This window comes from Carassius auratus, chromosome 11 (genome assembly GCF_003368295.1).
Source record: "Carassius auratus strain Wakin chromosome 11, ASM336829v1, whole genome shotgun sequence".
Lineage (NCBI taxonomy): Eukaryota > Metazoa > Chordata > Actinopteri > Cypriniformes > Cyprinidae > Carassius > Carassius auratus.
In genome coordinates this window covers 16113791-16134547 of record NC_039253.1, presented here as the reverse complement: position 1 = coordinate 16134547, position 20757 = coordinate 16113791, and the positions used below count along the sequence as shown (strand labels likewise).

The 20757-nt window shown below is 36.5% G+C and overlaps 1 protein-coding gene across 16 annotated transcripts in view; it reads left to right on the top strand.

The window, feature by feature from the left end:
- LOC113111203 (neurofascin-like) overlaps positions 1-20757 on the top strand; it is a 71627-nt gene that overhangs the window by 40157 nt on the left and 10713 nt on the right. For 5 of the 16 annotated variants that reach the window (XM_026275738.1, XM_026275739.1, XM_026275737.1 and 2 more), the window contains 25 exons: positions 620-810; positions 1920-2042; positions 3253-3423; positions 3748-3795; positions 5473-5584; positions 6269-6453; positions 6542-6673; positions 6773-6916; positions 6998-7109; positions 7366-7532; positions 7640-7787; positions 7925-8055; positions 8590-8631; positions 8771-8872; positions 9265-9462; positions 9556-9626; positions 9734-9956; positions 10041-10156; positions 10243-10453; positions 10571-10690; positions 11294-11467; positions 11713-11742; positions 15343-15600; positions 16703-16822; positions 19803-19952. In XM_026275738.1, coding sequence (XP_026131523.1) covers positions 620-810; positions 1920-2042; positions 3253-3423; positions 3748-3795; positions 5473-5584; positions 6269-6453; positions 6542-6673; positions 6773-6916; positions 6998-7109; positions 7366-7532; positions 7640-7787; positions 7925-8055; positions 8590-8631; positions 8771-8872; positions 9265-9462; positions 9556-9626; positions 9734-9956; positions 10041-10156; positions 10243-10453; positions 10571-10690; positions 11294-11467; positions 11713-11742; positions 15343-15600; positions 16703-16822; positions 19803-19952 — 3479 coding nt within the window. Of the gene's footprint in view, positions 1-619; positions 811-1919; positions 2043-3252; positions 3424-3747; positions 3796-5472; positions 5585-6268; positions 6454-6541; positions 6674-6772; positions 6917-6997; positions 7110-7365; positions 7533-7639; positions 7788-7924; positions 8056-8589; positions 8632-8770; positions 8873-9264; positions 9463-9555; positions 9627-9733; positions 9957-10040; positions 10157-10242; positions 10454-10570; positions 10691-11293; positions 11468-11712; positions 11743-15342; positions 16823-19802; positions 19953-20757 lie in introns of those variants that run through there. The other 11 variants (XM_026275744.1, XM_026275742.1, XM_026275745.1 and 8 more) reach the window with 7 other exon arrangements.

Sequence of the window (20757 nt, the reverse complement as noted above, 5' to 3'; positions counted from 1 at the left end):
CTTGTTTGTGAAAAGCAGGCTTGACCAGCTCCACACAGTGTGGCCATTCAGAGTCCCTGTTTTTGTTTGGTTGTCTGTTGGGGTTTACAAAACCTTCCACTCAGGCCAGTCCGCAAAACCATTGTGGCATATTAATATGCTTAGTTATTAATACTTAGGTTAGTAGATGGCACCCGGTCAACACCAAGCACGCAACCCTACAAGTTTTTAATCACAATAAGAAAGAGGTGGCAAAAGTTTTTTTTTTTAATTGAAATTCTGGCAAATATCCAAATTGGTTTTGAAAGAGAAAGAATGGTCTTATTAGGACAAAATGTTTGGAGAAGTCCACCATATGAGAGAAATATGTAATTTCAATGGAAGATCGAAAGTCAACATCCTGATCCTGATGAACTGTTCAAAATAAGATCAGGAACATGCATTTAGAAAATAGATTTCATTGATTTTGAAAACAGCTGAATTTCCATCTTACTGTATGCCATCTTTGATTTGGTATTCATGTCGTTGTTATCAGTTTGATGTGTGTATAAATCCCCTTATTAAAAAGCATCCAACAATAAACCTGTTACATAAACAGCATCAAGTTGGCTCACATCTTGTTTGTAACTGGTTTGTGCAGGTTTCAGTGGCGGAGGAATGGGAAGTTCTTTAACGTGGGGAAGGACCCGCGGGTGACCATGCGGAGTCGTTCCGGAACACTGGAGATCAGAAGCAGCGGGAAACCGGAAGATTATGAAGGAGAGTACCAGTGCTTCGCCTCCAATGACTTTGGCACGGCGATTTCCAACAAAATCCTACTACGAGTGTCAAGTGAGGGCTGCTTTACTGTAATGTCAAAGCACAACATACACACAACATGATAATTGTCTGTAATGAATTAGTTTACCCAAAATGTAAATTCTTCCATTATTCACTTAACATCATGTTGTTATGTTACTCACATGACTTTCGTTCCTCTGTGGAGAACATCAAAACGGATGAAAGTATCGTAAAAGTAGTTCATGTGACTTGCACTACAGTTTATTTTAAGTCTTCTGAAGTCATACGACATTACAAAGGTGTTTTAGTGCCACATAAAAATAACACAATATTTTAGAAAGTAATGTCAAAATTATAATAATAAAATCATAGCATTGAGAGATTAAATTTTTGTTATTTTACAAAGTTGTAGCAAAATGAGAATAAAGTCATTGCGAAATGAGATTTTAGTCATAATATTTTGAGAATAAAATTAAACTTAAATCTAACAATTCTATGTCTTTACTCTCTATATCTTATTTACTGAATTTATTCATTTATTTATTAGATTTTTTTATGTGGCACTTAAATACTGTCAGACAAAATTAAAGCTATAGTGGACCATGAAATAAAAATAATGGCATTATTTTTTCATTGTTATGTCATTTTAAACCCATATGACTTTCATTCATCCATGGTGCGCAAGATAATTTGTTGTCCATATACATAACTTGCGCTATATCAATCTTGTGAACAGAAAGATAATCTTCCTATTAACCTTAACTCTCATATTTCATCTTTATCATTTTTTTTTATTTTACACAATGAAGTTGGTTTCCAAAATGTATTACAGTATAATTTGATTTCATTGACATACATTAAAAATGGCTTCCTTTGAATCTTCAGTCTGAAATTTAGATTGGTTCCTTCCTTCTACAGAATTTCTGTATGCTTTTAGAAAACTTGTGATATAGTATATATGGACTGCTTTGTTATAGTTTTGGTTCCAAAAAAGAAAGGGGAGAAAGTCAAACAGATTTGAAACAACATCAAAGTGACATTTTTTGAGTGACCTAACCCTAGTAAATTGCATGCAGAAATCATTATAAAACAACATCATCTCTCATAGATTGAATTGTTGTTATATTCTCTAATCTGGTAAACTTGTCTCCATTGCTCAGAGTCTCCACTGTGGCCGAAGGAGGTTCTGGAGCCAGTGGTTGTGCGTGAGGGGGTATCACTCGTCCTGCCCTGCAACCCTCCTCCTGGTCTCCCTCCTCCTGAAACCTTCTGGATGGACAGCTGTAAGTGTTGCTCATCAATTCCTGTGATTGATTGCGTCTCATAACCTTAACCCTCATCTCCATTGCTTTGTCATTTAGTCATAACCTACATGCTCACTTTTACCTCTCCCTCTGCCATATACTTTCTGTCTCTGTCTCAGTCATGCAGTCTGTGTCCTCTGCACAGAAGTGTCCGTTACTGCATTAGTGCTGAGCTAGTGCATGCATGCGAATCTGCAGAACCTGACAAAAAGCTGAGAGAGCAGAAACAGGCATGGCACTGAGACATTTCAAAAGAGCCGGAATCACGCCGCATAGACACACTCTTGACTGTGTTTGTCATTAGTACAAGTCACAAACGGCTCTTTTAAAATGCAACAGTGATAGTGAGAGGGCTTAAATATGGACCTTAAAGGTGAAGTGATTTCTAGCTTGAGTTCCAACTACTTTCATAGTATGTATAGATTTCGATCAAGAAGACATTTGAACTTCCATGTTCCACTGGTCAGAAATGAACACTGCGGTACAAAATACATGTTTGGTAAACTTTTGTAGCTGGTTTATAAATTATTTGGCATATATTATGTCCAATAACCTATAAATGATTATTAAAATGGTTTAAATTCTATACTGTCATGTCTAAATATATGAAAAATAAAACATTAAGAACTTAATTGCTTAATATGCTACAACACAAAAAATGGATATTCATTCTTCAAAGCTTACATTTACTGATGCAATTTAATCATTAGTACTTTTCAAATATTAATAATTAGAGGTATGATTAAAATAGGGGAAATTATCATGCAGGAGTAAATATAAATATAAATTTTCAACTGTATTGATAAAAAAAAAATCTAATATTTCTAATCGCATCCTTATATTGAAAAGACAACTTCACCTTTCATATACTTAATGCTGTGCACTAGGAAATATCCATTACTACATGTCATGTGATCACAACACAGTTTAGTCCAAAAAGACATGATTATTAAATCCAGACTCATTGGTGATTAGTGTAGAACATCTCATCTTCATCGTCACCTCTTCCTCACTGCTCCTTCCCTTGAGCGACACATTGACTGATCCTTGTGATGTTTCAGGCCAGAAGATAATAAATATGCTTCTGTGGTTCCCACATCTTAAGCGTCATTTCTTCTGCTGCCTGTCAGCTATTGCATGTCAAATTAAGCTGAACAAATTAGTCAAGATTCTCTTTTTTTCTCCACAGCCATTATGCCCATAAAACAGGACAACAGGGTGTCAATGGGCTTGAACGGTGACTTGTTCTTCTCTAATGTTTTGGCTAAAGATGCCAACACTGACTACAGCTGCAACGCTCGCTTCGAGTTCACACACACCATTCAACAGAAGAACCCCTACACCCTTAAAGTGATAACAAGTGAGTGGTGATTTCTTCAGGATCACTTGTTATCTTTAATTTGATCTAACTGATACATTGCTGTGCTGCTGTCCAAGGTATATGTGAATATTGTGGTCCATCTAGTGGTGAGAAGGTAGTATTGCTGGGGACATTTCTCTGTGTTCGTTGTCTTTTTTCACTTTAATTTGGAGGCTCTTCATTGGTAACTATCACAGTTTAATAAGAGACTTAAAGTACTGTCTGTCTTCCATTTCCATCCAAAAGTGTTCTCTTCTTCCCAGTTGTAATTGGGTGTATTCTTTTCTGTTTTTGTATGTTAATTAAACTGCCATTTATTCACAGAGGAACCTTATAATGACACGTTTCTGAACTCCACTGATCTGTATGGTGGTGAGTTCCACAAACAGCTAGTCTGTTATTTGTATGCTTCTGTAAAACAACACTAACTGAATTAGCGCTGCTGTTTCTAACCACATACAGGAGAGGAAATGCAGAGATAGTGTGTCTGTTATTTAATCAACATGATCAAGAAAGATGTTCCACATAGTCTTTATAGACTGTAGAATTTACCACCTAATGCTTAGATTACTTACCATGATTTTGAATACATCAATCCTAAGCAGTTTTTTGTCAATAAATTTCTATCATGGTTTGAAGAAACATTATTCAAATTTCAATTGTAATTGCTTTAATTATCCCTATCACATTGCTCATTATGGAGATATGGAAATGCTAGTAAGGAGATTAGGCCAGAGGTGCTCATTAATATTTCAGCAACTTTAATCCAATGATAACCATGTGCAAATCCTCACATATGTATCCGCGGATATGGCCTAAGGGTGGAACTGAGTATATTAAGAAAATAGGTAAAATTCAAACCTTATGACAAACACATTTATGGCTTTTTGAGATTGACCCAAATACCCATATGACAATATTGTGGGGATCAGGGTTCACTGACAGACATAAGCTTTTTTTTTTAGTTATCTTTTCCCTTGAATTGCTTGTATAGTCTCCACCAGGGCATTGTGGGGCAGCACTGACAGGGAACTGGCACTGCTGTCACCACAGACACACGTGACAGGGGCGTGAAACATGTGTTTCTGGCAGCTTCATAGTCTAATCTCCCAGACGTTGTCCTCCCACTTAATGTCTCCAACAAAGGCTGTTGTCACTCCCTCTCCTAGAGCACTGCTCGAGATGCTAATGACTGAGAGCTAATCTTACTGCTAGATATACATTACAATAGGGACTAATACTGCCATACTCATCAACTCTTCCTCAGGGAGAAGATTGTCTGTGTCTTCACATAACCAGGATTTTATGTCTAACCATCTGTCTGTCATTACAGTATCGATTCTTCTTTCATGCTTATATTATTTATGCATTTATGTATCCATGCAAAGATTTAACATAAATGTGAGAATAAAGACATTAAGTTAGGGCTTGGTGTTACCATTTGTTTCTGTTTCAAATAAATGCTATTTTTCTGAATGTTGTATTCATCAAGGATCCAGAAAAAAAAAATCTTGATCAAGATTTTAGCAAAAAACAACTGTTATTGATAATTACATTGATAATGATAAGAAATGTTTGTTGAGCACCAGAATTTAGAAGAATCATGTGGCACTGAAGACTGGAGTAAATGAATCAATGACATCACTGGAATAAATAACATTTTTAATATATAAAAGTAGAAACTGATATTTGAAATAATATTTATAAACTGGTTATATATATAATATGTAACCAGTGTTTGTAAGTCTTACCACTGCTAATGCGACTTTTAATTTATATATATATATAAATGGAGATATCACAAATGAAGTATTACCTTTGGAAATAAAATAAGCTAAATCTGACTTTGTCTCTCACATTTGCAAATGTACGTATATTGTAAATATATATATATTTATAGAGCGAGAGAGAGAGAGAGAGAGAGAATTTGCAGTTTATATATAACAATAATCCATAACAGTGCAGTTTTAAGTAGCTCCTCATACCAGTGTCTTTTTCTGTGCATGTTAACATGTTAACAATTTTCTTTCTTCTTTTTTTTTTCCATAGCACGTAATGTACCAGAAACCCAGCCAACCTTTCTGTCTCCAAAGGGCTTGTCCAGCTCCAAGACAGTGCTTCGAGGAGAACAGCTTCTTCTGGAGTGTATAGCTGCTGGAGTGTAAGTGTTATTTAGTGCTATTTATATAATGCTATAGTAATTATTTGTATAGAATTAGCTTTCATTTTTATATTTTCAGTTTTCATTTAAACTTATTTATATGTCTTAGTATTTAAAATTTGTTCATATATATATATATATATATATATATATATATATATATATATATATATATATATATATATATATATATATATATATCCCCCTGCAGTCACTAATTGTATCCCTTAAAACTAATCTTTGATAATCAAAATGACATATTTAAATGTTTTATGCAATGGCTTGAATGTAACTTTACACCCTTATCTCATTTAGTCTACACATACTCATGAATATGCTAATTAGTCCTCCACTCAGTCGCACAAACTCAGACCTGCTCCACTTTCACCTAGTTAACTGACAGTAATAATACAATAATAATATAAAAAGTATTGCCTGCCACATTGTCAGGATTGATTAACCTTTTAGTACGCCACAGTTTTAAGGAGAAAATGCTCAGGATTGGTGTTAATTGATGAATTTGCACGTTAAACCTAACCCATTTTAACCAAAGGGGGTCTTTAACAACAAAAACACTGGGGTTTACAGCATATTCAGTTACTAAAAGCTCTATATACATCAGTTTAAGTAGTAGTTATTAGATTTATCAATTACGGTTCTTCTGTTCTTTTTCCATTTTTCCAGCCCATCTCCTGACATTAGTTGGATTAAAAAAGGAGCAGACCTCCCATCTAAAAAAGTCAAGATTGAGAATTTTGGTAAAACGTTACGCCTCCACAATGTGTCTGAGGAGGACTCTGGTGACTACGTCTGCATGGCCAGTAACAAAATAGGCAGCATTCGCCATTCTGTTGAAGTCCAGGTTAAAGGTGAGCCATAGAGAAAAGACAGTTGCTGGATCTTGTTCATGAAGGTCATTTCTTTTTCATTGTAACATTTCTGTATTGCCCTGTACAGCTGCTCCCTATTGGCTGGATAAGCCCACCAATCTGGTGCTTGCCCCCGAAGAGAATGGACGATTAGTGTGTCGTGCCAGAGGGAACCCTAAACCCACTATCCAATGGCTTATGAATGGGGAACCTATTGAAAGTGAGAAATGAAAGCAATAAATGTTGCTTTTTTGATTTTAACAGTCTGAATCATAACACATTTTTGCATCTGTTTTTTCTGCTTTTTGTATTTCTTCAGGTTCACTGCCCAACCCAAACCGCCAAGTTCTTGGTGACACAATCCTGTTCCATTCAGTCCAGATAGGCAGCACCGCAGTTTACCAATGTAACGCCTCTAATGAACATGGTTATCTATTGGCCAATGCGTTTGTCAACATCCTTGGTAAGAGATGATGGAGTCAATCATTTAAAACGTTCAGACAGGTCACAAGATTGTGATATGTTAATGTTGTTTTCTTCTTAGACATGGCACCACGGATGCTAGGTCCAAAGAACCAGCTGATCAAAGTCATTGAAAACAACAGGACCTTCCTTGACTGCCCTTTCTTTGGCTCACCGTTTCCTTTACTGCGCTGGTGAGATTACATTTCATTGTTTGAAAGGATAAACTAGGCTAATGTTAAATAAATTGGGATCTGTAAGATTTTTTAAATGTTTTCAAAGAAGTCTTTTATCCTCACCAAGGCTGCATTTATCAATGGCTCCACTGTCACTTTTGAACAATTTACTGCATGTTTACTGAACAATATTAATTTCTTTAAACAAAAGCTTACTGACCAGAAACGTTTGTGTATTAGAATGCAAATGAATATACTGTACATGTGTGTTCAGGTTCAAGAATGGCCTAGGCAGTGGTCTGGATGGTGGTCAGTACAAGTTGTACAACAACGGTACTTTGGAGATTAAACAAGCCCGGCCAGAAGACCAAGGCACCTATACTTGTGTTGCCAGTAATATTCTGGGCAAGATGGAGAATCAAGTGCGCCTGGAGGTTAAAGGTGAGACCTGATACATTAACCACTAAATTTAGTTTTTTAAGAGAAAACATTACATTATTGTTCATGAATGTCTTCATTTACTCTGTGTGTGTTGTGCTGCATTTCAGAGCCCACGAGAATAGTGCGGGCACCTGAACATGTCACACAGGCCAAAGGAACCATGGTTCGCTTTGATTGTCGAGTAAAACATGATCTTTCCCTTCCTGCTACGGTCACATGGCTAAAAGATGACAAGCCTCTAAACCTTAACTGGATGTAATGTTTAACAATATCTACACAATATAATCATAAACGTCCTTACTGTCCCTGTAGATTAATTGAATGCACCCTTGATAGATAAAAGTATGCATTTCTTTAAAAAAAGATTTTATGTTATGATCTGTATGTTTTAGCAACCGGTTCAGAAAGGATGATGAGGCTTTGACTATTTACAATGTCAATCCAGAAGATGCAGGAACCTACACATGCACTGCCAAAACTGAGATAGATGAGAACTCTGCCTCAGCTCGCCTTATAGTTACAGGTACACATCATACAATACATCGTCCTCCTTTATGCACCTTTCTCATGTTGTCATATCCAGAGGATAATAATAAAACAATAGGCCCTGTGTAGCCGTGGATTACAGTGAATGTATTACAGCTAAGACGCCCCTTTAGGCATGATGCGAAGGAAAAAAACCTTAGCTATACTAAATTCCCTATAAACCACGGGTTCACATGGCTTATTGCTTTTATAAAACGGTTGTTCCATATATGTAGCAAGGTTTCACAGAATACAAAAAGCAATTAAAATGTAATGATATTGATAAAAAGATTCTTCTGCCAAACAAAGTAGTTCCTCTGAAATAGTTGTGGTTGCAACTATCTGTTTTATAAATTGCCTTTTGCACTTTTATAACTTATAGATCTGTGCTCTTAATAGCACTTCCCACAGCTTCATAGTTTGCTTGAATGTTCCTACTGTTGTGCTTCCTGCTATACTGCTTTTTTCTTATATTTATCTACTAATAGTCACACTAACCCTTGACCTCTGACCTTTGACCTTTAACTCATAGAGGATGACATCTCATCTGCCTCAAATCGCAGTGCCTTTGCAGGTAACGCATCTAGTGCAGTTATTTCTAATGTCCAATTAAAGCCTCTAACAATCAATCCCCCTTTTAATATTCTTCTTCTAACATTCTGAGAATTATTATATAAGTTAACATGGTTAATTAGTATATTGTTCTCTTGCAGCTCGACCTGATCCCCCTCAGGATCTTGAGCTTTCGGACCCTTCAGCACGTAGTGTTAGACTCACTTGGGTGCCTGGGAATGAAAACAACAGTCCTGTTACGCGTAAGTTCAGAGTATAGAGTCTTATGTCTACAATGACCATAGTTCAGTGAATGAACCTTGTCTTCATTACTTTGTCGATGCTCATGTGTGTCTTTATGTTTTAAAGACACAGTTTACATTGATCAGAAAAACCATCCAGTTGTCACATCTGACATCAACCAGTGTTATATTGTTATCCTGTTATCTTTAAAAGAAATGTCAGTAAATCGTTTTGGTGACTAGAACCAAATGAATAGAGTAATTTAATTATTTTTGAGATTGACATATCATGAACCTTTGAGTTTCCTTCTCTGTGTAGGTTTATTGACCAGCAGCAGGAATAAATGCTTTTAAACTCTTTATTTTAAAGAGACTCAATTATCATGCCATTGTGTCTTCTTGCATTACTACAGATTTCCTTGTGCAGTTTGAAGAGGACAAGTGGGAGCCGGGGAAGTGGCAGAACCTGTCTATATTTGGTGGCAACCTAAACTCAGTCAACCTGCAACTGTCCCCCTTTGTCAACTACCAGTTCAGAGTGATTGCAATCAATGCCGTGGGCCAGAGTCAACCCAGCCTTCCCTCTGCCCGCTATCAGACCAGTGGAGCCCGTAAGAGATCAGCAGCAACCATAAGCCCAGACAGAAATGTGTTTGAGTGTGTGCTTAAACAGTCATTTAGTAACATATAATTATTTGTTTCAGCTCCTGATGTTGTGCCGAGTGGTCTTAAAGGCTGGGGAAGCAAGAAGAACAACATGGAGATCACATGGCAGGTAAAATGAACCATGTTTAATGAAGTACCTCAAAAAACTAACAAAAAGAAAAAACAGACGGATGTGACGGTTTGTGAGCTAATCTATCTGTACTATCTATTTCATAGGCACTTAAGAGCACAGAAAGGAATGGGCTAAACCTGCGATACATGGTCTCATGGAGAAGGAAGGACACTGAGGAAGAGTGGAATAACATAACCACAACCAGAACGAAGCACATTATTCATAATACAGACACCTATGTCCCATATGAGATCAAAATAAAGGCCATCAATGACTTTGGACACAGCCCTGAGTCAAACATAGTCATTGGTTATTCTGGGGAAGACAGTGAGTACTAACATTTCATATTTAATGACATTTTTATAGTCTTTTCTGGTTTCTTTTATACTTATCCTGTTTTTTCCCCATCAGAACCATCCGCTGCACCAACAGACCTCAGGGTGTCGAAGATCAACAGCACCAAAGTAAATGTACACTGGGTGGCTGTGGACCCCAGCACTGTGAACGGAGAGTTTAAAGAGTACAAGGTGAGCAAACAAACATCTGCCTGACACAAAAATGTTTTTACTTATTTGCTATCATTGCTGATTCATTATTTATATCATATTCTCAGTTGTACTACTGGCGGGAAGCCAGCCTCATTAAGGGCCTGAAAGTGAACAAGACAAAGTTGCATAAAGGCTTCTTCACCACGGCAGAACAGCCCTCTGGCATCCTGACAGACCTTTTTCCGTATAGCAAATACAAGATGTACATGGTGGTGGCTAACAGAGAATATGAAGGACCACAAAGCAACACTGTGGAGTTCTACACCAAGGAGGGAGGTAGGGTTCACCATCCTGTGCTTTAGTGGTGAAGCATGAGCTATGATGAGACGTCAAATATGTGACGTTTATATCCAAAATCAGAATATGAACAGCTCTCATCTAATCCTTCCACAGAGCCAGGGGCTCCAAAGTACTTTAGGATTCAGAGGCACACAGGCATGGTTCACCTGAAGTGGGACAAGCCTCTGGAGCCGAACGGTGTCCTGATAGGATACACACTTGAATACCACACAGGTGAGCTCATCGTACTCAGAGAAATCAGCCACAACATTTCCACAAATATAATTTTTACGAATTCCTAGTACATAAATGACTGAGAAAGGTTGTATTTACGAGTGGAAAATAATTCTAGAAATAATTCTAGATCATGCACAAGCTTTTTATGCTTATTTGAAACATGGCAGAAAAATGGATCTATAACATAAATTATATGCATCTATTATATGTATCTCTATACTGTCGCAATCAGAGAGAGGAAAGCAAGTCTGTAGTGAATGCTTCAAAGTTAATCACTCAACTTTAATGTTTTATTTTATTCAATGTTATGTTTCCAAATGCTTTACACTTTGTAATAATAACATATGCCCGTCTTGGCGTTACAAGTTTACCAGATGCACTTGAAAGCAACAAAAATCAGTTTTTTGCCAGTTTCCCAGTCAAAATTATGATTAGTTTATTAGTTCATGTGCATTAATTCACAAATGCAGTCTTTCTAACATGACTTGAATGCACCATAAGCACTTGAATTTTGCACAGTGCAAACCCTGCTGAAATGTTCTTCATGAAGTGTAAAAATATAGCACACTTATTCATTCTTTTTTGCTTTTGTGATTCCAGTGAATGGCACACAGGAGGGAGAGAGGAAGTTCGAGCATTTTCAACCCAACGTGACAGAGTACATCATGAATCTACCTAACCGCTTCACACGGTTCAAGTTCTACCTTGCAGCCCGCACACAGGTCGGAGCGGGAGAAGTGTACGCCATGGAGTCACCACATTTCACTAATGAAGGTCAGCAAGCGAGTCGTCTCACTCTGTGTTCTGTAAGTGTTAGTGAATCTGAGAGCAGAATCATTGGATGTTCCTGTCTGTGCTCCACCCCGTCGTTCTCTTTTTTCTGATAATACTTTTCTGTCTCCTTCACACTGTTGTTTCCGATGCTTTGTGATGTCTTTAACTCAGTCTGTTTCTTCTTTGACTTGCTTTCACCTGTCTCCCCTCTTTTCCTCCTGTCTTTCCTGTGGTGTTGACTGAAGGCACCCCAGATACTGACTCTACAGTTGTAGGTAATGGGGAAATGGACTGCCTGCCTGTCTAACTCCTGCCTTGCTCTGTCTCTAATTCAGCCTCTGTCTGTCTTTTTCTCTCAAATTATGTCTGTCTGCTTTTTAATACGTAACAGTGCAGCTGCTTAAGTCAATGCCACACTCAAGATTCCTACACTGAAAAAAATAAAATAAAATTGGTATAGAAAATTCTTAAATTTAGTAAATTTTCACAAATAATTGCACAGATTTGGCAAGAAACACTATAAATTAAGCATAACATTTTGAAGTACAGTGACTGAAACGGTACTTCTTGTATAATGTACTCAAATAATATTTGTTTTGTTTACAATGCACCAAAAAAAAATATATATATTTATTTTTGGCCCAACTGGAATTTTAAGATATTGCTACTTGTTTTCAGGAGTTTATTGAATTATAATTAATTGAAAACAATATATATATATATATATATATATATGTGTGTGTGTGTGTGTGTGTGTGTGTGTGTGTGTGTGTGTGTGTGTGTGTGTGTGTGTGCGTGCATGCATGTGTGCATGTGTTATTTTAATAATGGTTTTAAAATATTTATTTTATATCTGAAATAATGGCAAAAAAAATATTGTCTACATTTGCTTCTCAAGTCAATGTATATATATATATATATATATATATATATATATATATATATATATATATATATATATTGTTGTTATTTTTAATAAAGAAAAATTCTGAGGGAATATTTTATTTATTTATTTTTAATTGTAAATTTGTTTGGCTGCCTTTAGGAATTGCACACTTCACCTTTAACTCTTATATTTTCCCTGATGAAAAACACTGCTCAGCTGCACTGTCAATAAATGCCTGTCCCTATCCATCTCTTTGTTGGTCTGCCAACCTTCATGTCACTGTGTGCTTTCAGGGATGGGCTCTTGCACTTTTGTGATGTGAATCACTGAATCTGCTCTCAGTGTAGATGATTCGAGTTTTACCTCTTTAAGATGCTGATAAGATGCTATTGTGCCTGAAGCACCACACAAATAAGATAAAGTCATGTGTGGCTCGGATGTGATTTATTGACTGACACCCAATCCCTGATGGCACCTTGCTACATTAGCACTGACATCACTTCCTACCACATGCCTTGCTTGGCATATCCTAGCATGCTTCTATCATCATTTTAGTTTTTAAATCTAGCCAGGAGCCAGACAGAACCACTTTGTTGTTAGTCTCTAATTGTAATGCTTGATACAGTTGTTAGTGTTAGGGGAAGAGAAGTTAATGTTCAGATGATAGAAGAAAAAAATCTAATATTGTATGGACATTTGTGAAGATAATACTGTTACAGAGGTGAATCACTATGGCAAGCCAATTTATGTTGTTGATACTAATGGTTAAACTGTACAGTAATTAACTGCTTTGGATGAAAATTGCATCCATTGACCATGGGCTTTGTGTTAATAGCACTTAAATCGCAATCTTCTTTTTCTCTGGTGGAAATAAAGGGCAAACTGTCATGAATACTGAATAAATCTAATTTTATATTGGAAGATAGCAGTTATATTATAAGCCCTTTGAAATTGTATTGTACATTGCACGTTTTAGATTTAGAAGTTGCAAATAGTCAGAGAGGAGCAGTATGTGTGTAATTTGTGTAAATTACTACTTTCACCTCTTTCAAAGTGGATGCAAAATTATGATTAATACCCACAAATGTCAAATCTATCAGTATTTTCATAGTTAATTAATGCTGTTAACATGCAAGACTAAACTTTACAAAAGTGGCAGATGTTTTTTTTTTTCAATCATTCAAATGATGTTGTGCAAAATGCCGGTGTTGAAAGGAAATGTCATTTTTCATGCTAATATATGGATGAGCTTCTTATGGAACAGTAGTAATGGAGTGATGATGTTTGGCTGTGAATCCATCCATGACAAAAATGGCATAATAATAAGTTAGTGTATTAGTGCAGTAATTATGAGCTGTTTTCTAGTATGTCTCCAGTAACTCCTTCAAAGTTTAAGTGTAGATTGTGCATGTGCAGGTCATATTGCAAGCATGAAAGTTAGTGTTAGATAAAACAAAGCTGAAGATTGTAAGTGTTGTGCTGCTTAATTATTAAAAAGAGTGAATCAGCTCGCCATTATTCACAAACTGTTGCTTTGGCAATGCACGCCTCTGCTTCTGCTTGTGCCACCTTTATTTCTATTTCAATTCAATTTTTTTTGGTCAGATGGCAACATACAGGTAAGAGTGCACTAAGTTACGGCTGATTGGCTGTGTTGATCTTAGACCACATCCCTGTGCAAAAGTCTCACATCCATTAGCATGTCTTGGTCTGGAAAACTTGATGTCACCATGCGCTCCAGGGCTCTCTGACACTCTCTGTCTGTTTTAACCTTTGCAAGCATATTTATGGATTGCTCTCACTTTTTATTTTTGCCTGTAAGGTTGAATTTGGAAACTGCTTCTATAGTTTTTGTTATGGAGTCTGTTAATCAAAACAGCGTTGTTTCCAAGCTAAAAGCAAGCAAAGATATATAATCTTTCATTATGAATCTCTATCTTGGATAATGATTCTATCCACTGTGTGTTCTAATGGATTTCCACACATTTTCTATTTTTGTATTGACAGCTCTGCAATGTTTGTTTGTTTGTTAAATCCCAGATATTTGTTTATATTTTCGGTGTTTTCAAAATGGCAGTAAGATCTGAGAATATGTTAACATTTTGCAGAGCGTTGCATAGCTTGTAGTGACCCTGTTTTCCCCCTGGGTGGTGCCCAACAATCAATTTTTAGACACCCTCTATGCAACCTCTTCAGTATTCCTGAGTGGAATGATGTGGATGAATATTTCATATATATTTCAAAAGATATTTGAGAAAGTAATACCAGCTAAACAAACAATGCAAGTATTACAAAATGTTGGCATCTTAAAAATGCTAATATTGTTCAAGGCATGACATATTATCTGGTCATTCTAGAACCAGGAAACTGAATTCTTATCCATGCACATACTATTATCAGTGAAAGGTTTTGGGATGGTACAGTTTTTAAAATGTTTTTGAAAAGTATCCTATGCTTGCAAAGGCTACATTTATTTTAGCAAAATACTTTACAGTAAAGACTATAAAATAGTGAACTGTTCTTAATATTTAAAATATCTGTTTTCTATTTTAATATATTTTACTCCAGTCTTCAGTGTCACATGATTATTGCATAAATCTTATTAAATGCTTATTATAAATCTATTCATTATAAATGTTACTGTCAATTTTAATGATTTTAATACATCCATGCTTAATATAAATATCAATACTCTTTGAACCTTTGACTGGTAGTGTATGTGTGTGTATGTATTTTCATATAGTTCATTCACAGTGTGAATAGTATAAATAGCAGGTAGAATGCAGTAGATAATATGCAGTATATAGTATGCCAGTATTCCATTCGAAGCATAGCCACTCTCTTTCACTGAATACATTTTGGAAAAAGAGAACTGTGGGAATTCCATTTAATTAACTCTTTCTTTTCCTGTGTTTTCTCGCTTCTCTTTGTCTCTCTTGTGCTTAACCCTGGGACCTTCACCTTAACTTCTCTGTGTTCTTCCTCTCAGCCGTTAACTTTACGGATGCCTTGATGTTCGAAACTCCTCCTCCTCCCCCTCCCCTCTCCACCGACCCAATCCCAACAATACTTACCCCAGAACCAACCACACCAGCCCCTACAACAGCTGCTCCGCCCAAACCCACAACTACTACCACTACTACTACTACAACTACCACAACTACTACCACCACTACTACAACAGCTTCCACCACGGTTCTTCCTGTTCGGCCCATGTCTCCTAAAACAGTGGATTGGAAAATGCTGGGTATCTGATAATGACAGTGTTCACTGGAAACGCCCACAGTATAGATTCATTCAATCAAATCAGTGTGTCCTCTTGTTTAGATGACATTTATTATGTATGACTGACTCGGTTAGTGGACCATTTAGGACAGGGCATGATTGATGTTCTCCCTGTTCCCTCACGGACACACAACACTCAGATTATGCAGAATTAGAATTGACATTTGAATTACAAGTAGTTTTGTTGCATTAGAAAATTAAATGCATGCTCTGTAAACTATGAGATATTTAGAAAAACAAGTTAGAAATGAAATCAGTAATATTGCTAAAATGCTCTAGTTTTAAAGACCCCATGAAAGTTTTATTTCTTGTGTTAACGTATTTAAAGTGACAGTATTTACAGGTGTGACATAGCTATGTTTTTAATAGCTAAGAAGCTAAAAACTAAAATCTTCTATGAACTATGAAACTATAATGTACTACTTACTATTGCTAGCAGATGGTTTAAAGACCCCAGTATACTTTAAAAACATAACAAAAAACAAAACAAAAAAAAACACAATAATACACTGTTTTCATACATCAGAACTATCCATGGTGCTGAAAGTGGTGTTTAGATAAATATTCAAATATATGCACATTTTTCCAGAAAGCTCACTTTGGTGAACATTTTGAATTGTTTTGACCTACCAAAACAAGTTCCAAACAAACTTCATTTTGACCAGATTTAGTTTGAATAGACATCACACCAGTTCATTCTTCGATTTTGAGGTATATTGAGCTATATTTAAGTGTTGCTTTATGCATCACTAAATTAATGATAATGGACAGGAAGTTTCATTAATGTGACTACTAAGGGAATATTTTCATTCTAGAGAGCTTTTTTTTTTAAACAAAAATTTGAATGTGCCCCAAAGGATATGTTTTGGTCCATTTTCCCCAGAGGATAATATATTTTTTTGTTAGCTAAACTAGCATATAGATGACCTCAAAGCTAAGTAATCTATATTATCTAAAAGAAAACTCTAATTTAGGTTTCATGGGGTCTTTAAGTTTAAGCATGTGTACCAGTGTTTGTATCAGAAAATATTTAAGTGTATTCCTCTCCCACCTGTTCTGCATAGTCCCGAATGTAAAGATCTGGAATCTGACCGTGGATGCTAACAATGACTATGCTAACGTCAGCTGGAAGCACAACTTCTCCGTTGACAGCAGCGAGTTTGTGCTAGAGTTCACACTGGACAGTAAGAGCCAGATGCACCCTTTGAGAGCTTATGTAGGGAATGCTAGATTTTACTGGGACTGCTGGAGACCAAAATCTTCCTCTCGTAATGTTTAATTGGGCCTCATTTATATGGCATATTTATAGAACATCACCATAAATATTACAGGGAGCTCATGTTCATTTGAAAGGGAGTTATTGTAAATGTTGTTTGAATTGTCCAGCATTTATGATATCTCCCTGTTGTGATTCTCTGTAATGTTTTTGTCCACAGTATTTGTTATCATTGCTCCAGCAGGTTACTCAATAATGTCATATCTAGCTGCAGTACTGCGTTGTGCTATATGTCATCAGCAGTCATGCATGCCCCGTTTAGAAAGCTCTAGTTCTCACTGGTGGCTAAGAACAGGGAGAGATTTGACTAAATGTTTGAGGGGGAGAGACGCCTTGATACTGAAAAAAAGAAATGACTGAGACCTGCTCTGACTGGACCACAGAGAATTTTCGGTCCGTAAAACAGTGACTTTGAGGCACCCAGCAGTCTAAACTTATTATATAAAGTCCTGCAATCACTTCATTTTTTTTTTTTTTTTTTTTACAGTTTTATCTTCTTCTCTCTTTTTTTAACCAGTAAAAATATATAAACATTTTTAGGTGTACATTTTTGTAGAAGTTGTTTTCAGAAAACATGATGCAAAAATTATATATCATTTGTTTAGGTTTTTAAATATAAATATACATATATTAAATATTATGTTAATGAAATAATAAAATATTTGTTTCTTGTTATAAGCTTGAAACTTACTAAATATTGTTAGATTTGTGCTTAAAACAAAACAGCACCTTATATTATTGAGCTCATATAATATAATATAAAATAATGTTATATTGATTTCTTGGATAATTTATAGTGTTAGGTTTTTTTTAAACTGTAAATCAAGACAAAATACTGATTTTATTTATTTATTTACTTACTTTACGCAATGTCCTAAATTATTTTTGATTACACAGATGAATGTAAATCAAAAACCATTCTTCATCCTCCATTAGTGTGCATGTTTAAGACGGTCACAGCATGAAAAAGATACATGCAATATGTAACTAGTTTTTGACTAGTGTATATTTCTCTACCAAAGTCTCTCTCTCTCTTGCTTTCTTGCTCTCTCTCTCTCGCTTGCTCCTTCGCCCTTGAGCTATCTGTCTGGCTCATCAGATGTGATTGCTAACTCCACCCTTACCTCATCCATTGGGTTCCCAGCTGCACTCATTGTCTGGCTGCCCACAGCTGCTTGGCTTTTTGTTTATATTGGCCACCATTGTCCCATTCCATGATTAGATTATGCCAACAAGCCTGCCACATCTGATTGATGCCCCTTGGGCTTTTTTCTTTTCTTTTTTTTTTTTTTTTTGTTGAAAACGTTTCGGAGAAAGATGATGATGAGGTCAATGTTTCTTACCAAAGGACTCACCAAAGAGTCAGAGTAACATATTTAACCTTGAAACATGTTGTACTGTACAGTACATCCTGATGCAATATCCCACCAAGCCGGTGAAAATGTACTCTAGCAATCTGGGTTTCATCCAAGAGGTGCATCAATGTGGACTCTTACACTAAGGAGTACTGCATTATTATAGGGTCAGATTACATCAGGACCAATACGCACACATTCTCCAAAAGTACTTCCCATGTAGAATCACTATTTCATTATGTAACACTCCCTCTTCCTTCTCCCTCTTCCTCATCCTGTCACCATGTCCTGTCAAGATTGTGGCAGCTGCATGCATTCTGCGTGAGGCATGGTGTGACAATATCTTGCTATATGTAGAAGCTCCTCAGCCCATATGAGATGTTTTGTTGATCTTAAAGCAGGACATTGTGATGTTTAAAAAGCTATCAGCAAATTGTGTGCATGTAATATGGGATTAAACATAATTAAAATGCACATGCACATTGCTTCTAATGCGGCGGTAGAGAATAACTTGTCTTTAGTCAGGTATTATAGCAGTAGTTCACCCAGAAATGAAACTTTTGTCATCATTTACTCATCCTCATGTCGCTCCGAACCTGTATGAGTTTCTTTCTTATACTGAACAAAAAAGAAGATGTTTTAAAGAATGCTGCTAATCAAATAGTTGATGGTCCCCACTGCCGACATATATACAGGTTTGGAACCACAGGAGGGTGAGTAAATGATTCCAAAAGTGTAATACTCCGAACAAACCCTGGACAGAATGTTTGTGGAATATCTGTGCCTTCCAAGCACAGATTTTTTTTGGGGTTTTTTGAAAGCATTAATAAATGGGAATTGTCTAAAAGGGATACAGACTTACTTTCCAGCTCGTAGCTTCAGCTTGTAGATCTTGTAGCACTTTAAGGTGCTGTAATTGAATTTTCATATGCATATTATATAATCCAATGGCTGCTTGCTTCAAAGGCTCTTGTATATGATCACATATTGATCAAACTCATGCCAACACATGAGTTACACAGTGGATGATGATTTCATTTAGGTTTCTTATGAACATCATGAAACCTCACTGAGTCATTATGCCCACCTTTTGACAATGCCTTTGGGATTTGTCTCTCCACTTCTCGGCTTCCTCAGAGACGAGATGCGGTCTGTGGGTAATTGAGACAACGTGCACCTCCCTCCACTCTAGACCGGAGTTCATTATAGCAAATCCAGTGTGAGATATTAAGCGGCAACTTCACATCAAAGCTTTTAAGAGGCGTCACTGAAGCAAATGATGCCCCTAATACACCAATGCCAGACTTTGATGTGTGCTGAGTGAAGATATTCCAGTATTCGCTCACAGACTGCTTTTTTTATATACAATCTCACTTAAGAATTACCATCCTGAACAGAGAAGAATCTTGAATGTAGAGTGGATAAGGATGCAGCATGTTTCCTCAGTTAACAAACATGACCTGCTATCTTCGTCTTGGTCAGTTTAGTTTGGGCTCGGTTTGATGGGCACCTCTCTTGTGTCTCCTCCTGAAGGTAATGGGTCGATGAAAAGCATACAAGTAAAACACCAGCCTCCCATTAAGCTGGCTGGGCTGGTGGCTGGGGCCAAGTATCGGTTGCGGGTGTATTCCCATGAGCACATCTCCATCAGCAGCGACTATGTCACGTTCGAGACAGGCAGAGGTGAGGGGTGGCCAAGACACAAGGGAGAAAGAAAGGGTTCAACGTGACCTCGACCTTCTGAAAGATAGAAAACTGTATGTTGTCATATTTACTGATTGTTAACTGGCACTGTGATTGGTAAAACATGGTGCTAGCAATACCAGGGGCATGGGTTCATTTCCCTTGGAGCAAAAATTATTTACGCTTCAGATGCATTAGCAAACTTTTTCCAGCAGGATGCATATATGTCTCAGGCGCTGCAAGCAAGATGAAATCTAACAGCATTTTGTGTAAAAGCACGTTCAATAAGATATTGATCCCTGTGATGATAAGCATCCCTGAGCCGTGTAAATGCCATTTTAAGTGGGATGTTTGCTCTGTTTTTCGGGTATAGAAGATTGAGCTGATAATATAATCCAAACCGTCAGCTTTGTTCCTCTGACTGATAGATCCCTCTGTGATTTTCCACATAAAAACGCCACTATTATTAGGCCTAAAATTATTATATTATATCAGAGTAGACTCTAATGCCTGTGGTTTTGAAATTAAGTCTTCGACAAGCTCATAAGATGCAATGTTCAAAAGTTTGGGTTCAGTAAAACAAAAAAGGTTAAAGAAATTGGGAACACATATGCATTTTTAATTAAGAGTTCTCCCTTAATAAACCCAAAATTTGCTGCTTATTAATATTTAGTAAAGTAGATGTTAAGTTTAGGTATGGGACATAATTAAGGAATGTAAAATATGGCCATGCAGAATAAAATATTATATGTGCTTTATGAATACTAATAAACAGCCAGTGTGCTAGTAATATGCATGCTAATAA